Source organism: Cuculus canorus, chromosome Z, assembly GCF_017976375.1.
Source record: "Cuculus canorus isolate bCucCan1 chromosome Z, bCucCan1.pri, whole genome shotgun sequence".
In the NCBI taxonomy this organism is placed as follows: Eukaryota; Metazoa; Chordata; class Aves; order Cuculiformes; family Cuculidae; genus Cuculus; species Cuculus canorus.
Window position 1 is genome coordinate 69,628,719 of NC_071441.1, and position 6,979 is coordinate 69,635,697.

The window sequence follows — 6,979 nt, forward strand, 5'->3', positions numbered from 1 at the left end:
ATGTGTCTAAGTTCAGGGTTCCCTTTAAGCTGAATAAAGAAGCCTATACAGAGAAACTCATGCCATGCCAAGAGAGGTATCTCTGACAGGTGAGATCACTTGGATGCAGTCTGTGGTCTACAGAATTTTTAGCAGATGAAAGCTAGGAGCTCTCTGCCCTGCACCATCCAGCCGCCCAGGGAAGGAAGGTCAGTTTTGAGCCTGTGTGGAAGGGAGACTCTTGGCGTTCTTAAATAAGGTCTGGGTGGTCACTGTGGGGTGTGAGGCATGCTCCAAAGCAGCTGCATCAGTGCTGAGGCCACTCTTTTTTTGCTGTGATTCCATAGGAGCTCATCTGAATGCTGCCATCACCATTACACACTGCATTTTAGGAAACCTCCCCTGGAGAAAGCTCCCAGCTTATGTGATCGGCCAGTTCCTGGGCTCCTTTACAGCAGCAGCCACCGTCTTTGGCTTCTACTATGGTATGGTTGTGTCTTTCATCACAGGGTCTGCTCTGCGCACCGTTTCAGTCTTAACTCACAGTTTGTCAGAAATACTTCCTTTCACAAAACTCAGCACAACGTCTGGGTTAGGAGGGTGAGCTCCTGGCTTGTGGGACAGACCTTCATAGCTCTAGGCCAGAATAGGACCCAGAGATCTCTGGAAATGATACCTGCAGAACACAGGGCATTCCCACTGCCAAAACTTGTACTCAATTCGAGACCAGTAGCTGCATTTTGCCAGCCCTTGTTCCCAGGGTCTGCAAGGGCTTGAGTTAGGTGGACTACTGTGTATTTAGAACCACTGGAGCTCTGGGAAACTCTGCTGGTCTGTGGAAAACAGCACAGCAGTTATCTGCCGTTTTGAGTTGTGAGCAGACGACCCACCACACATTGGCTCCAGCATGTCCCAGTCTCCAAGGGGCAGAGAGGTGGAGGCTTCCAGTGCAGCTGGAGTATCCAGCCTGCCCTGAGCTTCTGGAGCCAGGACAGGGAGCTGGTAGGTGTAAGGAAGCGATGCAGACCAAAGTCTGCAGGTAACAGATATCAATGATATCATGCCCTGTGAGGGGTGTGTCACCTCCAGCATGTCTCCCATTGCCTCTCTTCTGATTGGTGTCCATGCTGGCCACAATGGGTGGACTTGTGTACGTGCCATGTGTGATGTACTCTGTGCTAACTCCATATTACATATTTTTCCTAGATGCTCTGTACAATTACACCAGTGGGCACTTTACAGTGACAGGACCAAATGCCACGGCATCGATCTTCTCCACTTACCCCGCTCCCTATGTATCCTTGCTCGGGGGCTTCTTCTCAGAGGTCAGTGAGGACTGCTGTGGTGTGGTAGGAGGAGGTGGGTTGTAACAGGAGCTACTACAGGTCTGCTACAGGGGGCTCAGTGCTACGTGTGCAGACACAACCACAGCCACTCCTCCAAGGAGCCCATCATAGAATCATAGAATCACCAGGTTGGAAAGGACCCACTGGGTCATTGAGGCCAACCATTCCTAACACTCCTTAAACCATGCCCCTCAGCACCTCATCCACCCATCCCTTAAACACCTCCAGGGAAGGTCACTCAACCACCTCCCTGGGCAGCCTGTTCCAGTGCCCAGTGACCCTTTCCGTGAAAAATTTTTTCCCGATGTCCAGCCTGAACCTCCCCTGGCAGAGCTTGAGGCCATTCCCCCTTGTCCTGTTCCCTGTCACTTGGGAGAAGAGCCCAGCTGCCTCCTCTCCACAACCTCCTTTCAGGTAGTTGTAGAGAGCAATAAGGTCTCCCCTCATATTCCTTTTCTCCAGGCCAAACAACCCGAGTTCCCTCAGCTGCTCCTCATAAGACTTGTTCTCCAGCCCCCTCACCAGCTTCGTTGCTCTTCTCTGGACACGCTCCAGAGGCTCAACATCCTTCTTGTGGTGAGGGGCCCAGAACTGAACACAGTACTCAAGGTGCGGTCTCACCAGTCCTGAGTATGGAGGGAGAATAACCTCCCTGGACCTGCTGGTCACACCGTTTCTGATACAAGCCAAGATGCCATTGGCCTTCTTGGCCACCTGGGCACACTGCTGGCTCATGTTCAGTCGGCTGTCAACCAACACCCCCAGGTCCTTCTCCTCCAGGCAGCTTTCCAGCCAGACTTCTCCTAGTCTGTAGCACTGCACAGGGTTGTTCTGCCCCAAGTGCAGGACCAGCATTTGGCCTTGTTGAACCTCATGCCGTTGGTCTCAGCCCAGCAGTCCGGACTGTTCAGATCCCTTTGCAGAGCCCCCCTACCCTCCAGCAGATCCACACTTCCACCCAGCTTAGTGTCATCTGCAAACTTGCTGAGGGTGCACTCAATGCCTTCATCCACGTCACTGATAAAGACATTGAACAGGGCTGGACCCAGTACCGAGCCCTGAGGAACCCCACTTGTAACTGGCCTCCAGCTGGAGTTAACTCCATTGACCACCACTCTCTGGGCCCGGCCATCCAACCAGTTTTCAACCCAGGAGAGTGTGCGCCTGTCCAGGCTATAGAGGGGCTGATCACCCGGCTCTCTTGCATGTGCTTCATGATAGCACTCAAGATCACCTTTTCATTGACTTTTCCCAGCACTGAGGTCAGACTGACAGGTCTATAATTCCCTGGATCTTCCCTGCAATCCTTCTTGTAGATGGGTACAACATCAGCCAGCCTCCAGTGCAGTGGAACTTCCCCAGTCAGCCAGGACTGCTGGAAGATGATGGAAAGGGGTTTGGAAAGGACATCCACCAGCTCCTTCAATACTCTTGGGTGGATCCCATCCGGCCCCATAGAGTTGTGGGTGTCTATCTGGGCAAGGAAGTGTCTAACCGCCTCCTCTTGGACCATGGGAGCCTTATTCTGCTCCTCTAACTCCTGGGTTTGTACAGGTGGGCAAGTGCCTGACGGGCAGGATCCAAGGCACCTTGGTGGCTGAGCAAGTCTAAAAGGTAATGCCTGCAGGGTGCTCTGCAGCTTGGTCTCAGTGCCTTCCAAACAGCTTCCCTGCACACAGCCCAAGCGATGGGAAGTGAGAAGCTGAGCTACAGCAGGAACTATCTCCTGTGGCTTCTAGGCATTTCCCTGAACGGTTCTACCCCTTTTTGGATCCTACACCTGCTCCACACTCCCAGGCAGATTTTCTGGCTGCCTCTCGCAGGCACAGAGGGCCTGGGACTGTCTTCACATGAGCACAGCCTGTCTGGATTGAACCTCTCGGATTTAAACAATCCAAATTAGACTGTGTACAGTTATTCCCAGCTTACAACACAGTGTCCAGATGCCCAGAAATAGGAAAGGGATGCTGCAGGAGATGTGGAGCACTGGGACACTGTAGAAGGAAGATTCACTTCCAACTAAAATCTCAGCAAGCCTGTGCTTTTGGCTCTGAGCTGACAAAACTATTGTGTGGGCATGATGAGGAGGATTGTGAGAGCTGGAAAGCATAAAGTTGGGATCTGATCCCTCAGCCATCTGTGGAGCATGCAGCATCCTTGCTGCACAAGAAAGTAAAAAACAGTGACAGTGCATTGCCAAGAGCTGCAGATTTTCCAGTTTTGCTGCCATCTCTGCAAGCAGTCCAAGGCTCTCCAGTTGCATTTTCTGAAGCAGAAAGGGACATGAGTCATCACCTCTATCCAGACCAGTTCCTGATGTCTTGGGCACTGCAAATCTACAAATCTAGTTACGTACTGTCAAAGATAGGATTTTCAGTTTCCTAAATAAGAATCTGTTATCTGTTTTTAGTCCTGGATGGGCTGATGCAACAGGCTATATAAGACGTTGCTCCCCCTAGGGAGGATCAGATTTGTCTCATTGGCATTTTTTTATGGCTCTGCCTCTGTTAGATGAAATGTACTTAAAATAACCCATCTCCATAATGAAAGGTGTTGGGAGAGGACTGCGCTGAGAAGTTCATATCAGTCCTAGAGCATTTTTTGTGATATTTTTCCTAGGAAAAAGAGTCTAAGACTTTTCTTCAGTTCATCTGTGAGGAGAGAATAATATTTGGGTTCCTCCCTGACTTATCAGACCATGAATACCACCCGCTCTTCCATTCTGGGCAGTCGTCTTCTTTCTCCCTTGCAGGATCCTTCTGCTTTCACTATTACTGTCTCCTGATCTGTCCCCTCTTTCCTGCGTCTGCAGTTTTTGGCGACAGTGATGCTGATCCTGGGCATTCTGATCATCCATGATGAGAAAAACAACGCAGCCCTGAAAGGCACGCAGGCCATGCTCGTGGGTATTGTGGTCCTGGGCATCGGCCTAGGGATGGGGATGAACACAGGCTACGCCATAAACCCTTCTCGGGACCTGCCCCCCAGAGTCTTCACAGCAATTGCTGGCTGGGGAATGGATGTCTTCACGTGAGTGACCTGTTGTGCTTTTACACTGCTTACCTCGCAAGCAGAAGGGATAAGCCCAAGATGAAATGCTCATAAAGTCCTTTTTTCCTTTGGACCAAGTGACGGTATCACTGCCAAGTGTGTTCTCCATTCTCTCTTGAGTGCAGAGAAGCCCTGTGCATTACGTACACAAAATTTGGGGTACACTAATTCTCCAGAAGTGGATTAATCTCGCCATTCAGATACTTCAGTCTGGTTTACAGCTGGATTGGTGAATAGGTCTCCAAAACTTAGATGTCTGTACCTGGAGATGAAACCCTGCCCTCCTCTGTCTAGTAAGATGGTGCCACACTATGGCTTCTAAGATGAGAGCATTAGCAGAGTCTCCTGTTTCGGCTGTCCATTTTCATTAAATTTCCAGAAATTACCTAGGAGGGCTTGGTAGAGGAGATTCAGATGTTACTGGAAATGGGGAGGGAAAACAGGTGTGTGCAGTCTGTCTGTCTGACACTCACTGGGATCAGACAGACTATTTCTGCAGGGGAACAAGAAAGCTGCAGACAGTACAGAGCCACTTTTCTAGGATGATGGGGAAAATGACCCTCCCTCCAGCAATTATAGTGGTGGGTAGCGAATTTGTATAAGCCAATTGCAGGGCTCAGTATGTGAGGTGGAATGGACACCTCTGTTGACACAGCTCACTCCTGCTCAGGCAGGCTCAGCTCACTTCACGCTGGGCCATGTGGTGGCAGGACAGTGGTACGTCTGGCTCACTAGCTGCTTCTTCTATGTTTTATTTTAGGGCTGGACATCACTGGTGGTGGGTTCCAGTCACAGCTCCGATTCTGGGAAGTCTTGCTGGTGCTTTAATCTACAAACTTTTCATTGATTTTCACAACCAACCTGTCCTGGAAAGTGGAAATGAGAAAGGACAGCCAGCGTTGGAGTCTTCTACGCTGTGATGGCCACACACTCCAAGGAAGTGGCCTGACAGCAAAGCCTATGTGGGTGTATGGACTCATAGTCAACTGGCAACCAAGGGGATAAGGGCTTGTGCAATGGGGCAGCTGGAGCACACTCTTTCCATGCCTCGCAGGTGGAGAAATGAGGGATTAGCCTTCAATAAAGCTATGTTTAACCAGACAAACTGGGTCTCTGAGACACAGGGCAGACACAGGTAGGGTTAGGCCTGTCTGTGACCCAAAGAAATTGATTGATCTCCCTGTGTAAAAATCTGTGAAAGAATCCAAGCATCGCATCCTAGAGAAAAGCAAAGCTGCAAATCTGGAGCTGCAAGACTCCAGATACCTGTATGGAAATCAAAATACAGGATCTAGCAGTGGAAGAAACCTCTTAATTAACTTAATTGAAAGAAATTCCAATCTGGAATATTCTTCAGCAAGAGTTAGACATTACACTGATGGATCAGGTGCCTAGGCTTGCTTCCGTTTGCCACTGCCACCCTGACACTTAGTTTGGCAGAACACAGGGAAAAGAAGAGCACGGACAATCTGAAACTTGAACCTGATTTTTTTCATGCTTAGTTTTTTTCTTTCTTTTTCATCTGAGCATTTAGGAAGCACCAAAAAAATTCGTGAACTAAACTACAAGGTTTCCTGAATGCTGGCACAGCTCTGCTGGAATATGTTGCATCATGGAACTATGTAGGTTACCGATTAGACTTATGAAATAACTGCCACTGTATGAAAGGATTCAGATAGCTTCTGTGGCAGCATCCCCAAATGCTCAAAGAAGCAAAAAGACCCCTCCTTCATCCACTCTGAATGCATGAGAAATAGCGAATAGGCTGCCTAGGTCCTGCAGGAATTGTGCCACCTTCATCTAAATGAGGAATTGGACCAGCAACAGGTTTATGAGTTTGAGACATCATTGGATTAAAAGTAAAACAATATCAATAATAATATGCTGTCTATTCCCAGCGGAGTGTGTGTGACAACAGTCTTAACTCTTTCAGAAAGTACATAAGCAAGTATGGTATGTGTCAAGCATATGACTGCATTCCCAGGGCTGGGTACCATGAACAAACAACAGAGATCTCACAGAGAGGCAAGTGAGAGAGAATCATTCCTGCACAGAATTCCAGAGAATGGCATTTACTGGCTCTAATAATCATTCATATCTCACTATCAAAAGAATTGCTACTGTATCACTGTGGCATGGGATGGGATAGTTGGCACTGATATCACTGCTTCCTCATTAGTGCTGCTTTTATATTAGTAGAACAGCTGCAGCAGGTCTATGGGCAGCAAAAGACATGCATCAGCTTAAGAGGGCTGAAGAGCATCAGAAGATTTTCTCTTGCTTGGGGGTGGCAGAAGGCAGCAGCAATTATACTTGACGGTGGGCCCTGGGCAGGGCCAGCAGCCAGCAAAGCACGCGTGGGGCTAATGGCTACAGAGATTTTGACCAGAAGTGGAACAGCTGTCACACAGCTGAGTCTTGGTCTACATGAGCCAGGAACTTCAGAACAGCTCAAGATGGAATAACCTAAAAAAACCTGTAACCCAGCTCTTCTCAGTGAGGGTTTCTCCACTGCATTAAAAACCCTCACACAATTCACCCTTCACCTTGCTCTTATCACACATCCTTGTTTCCAAAAGCAACAAATACCCAATCATTCAGGA

General features: G+C 48.9%; 1 protein-coding gene across 2 annotated transcripts in view; it reads left to right on the top strand.

Moving 5' to 3' along the window:
- The window catches only part of LOC104064316 (aquaporin-7), a 31,187-nt gene extending 24,372 nt beyond the window's left edge, over positions 1–6,815 (top strand). For both annotated transcript variants that reach the window (XM_054054526.1, XM_009566639.2), the window contains exons 4-7: positions 327–464; positions 1,186–1,304; positions 4,138–4,355; positions 5,137–6,815. In XM_054054526.1, coding sequence (XP_053910501.1) covers positions 327–464; positions 1,186–1,304; positions 4,138–4,355; positions 5,137–5,296 — 635 coding nt within the window. In that variant the 3' untranslated portion in view covers positions 5,297–6,815. The remainder of the gene's footprint in view (positions 1–326; positions 465–1,185; positions 1,305–4,137; positions 4,356–5,136) is intronic.
- Positions 6,816–6,979: the final 164 nt, after the last annotated feature.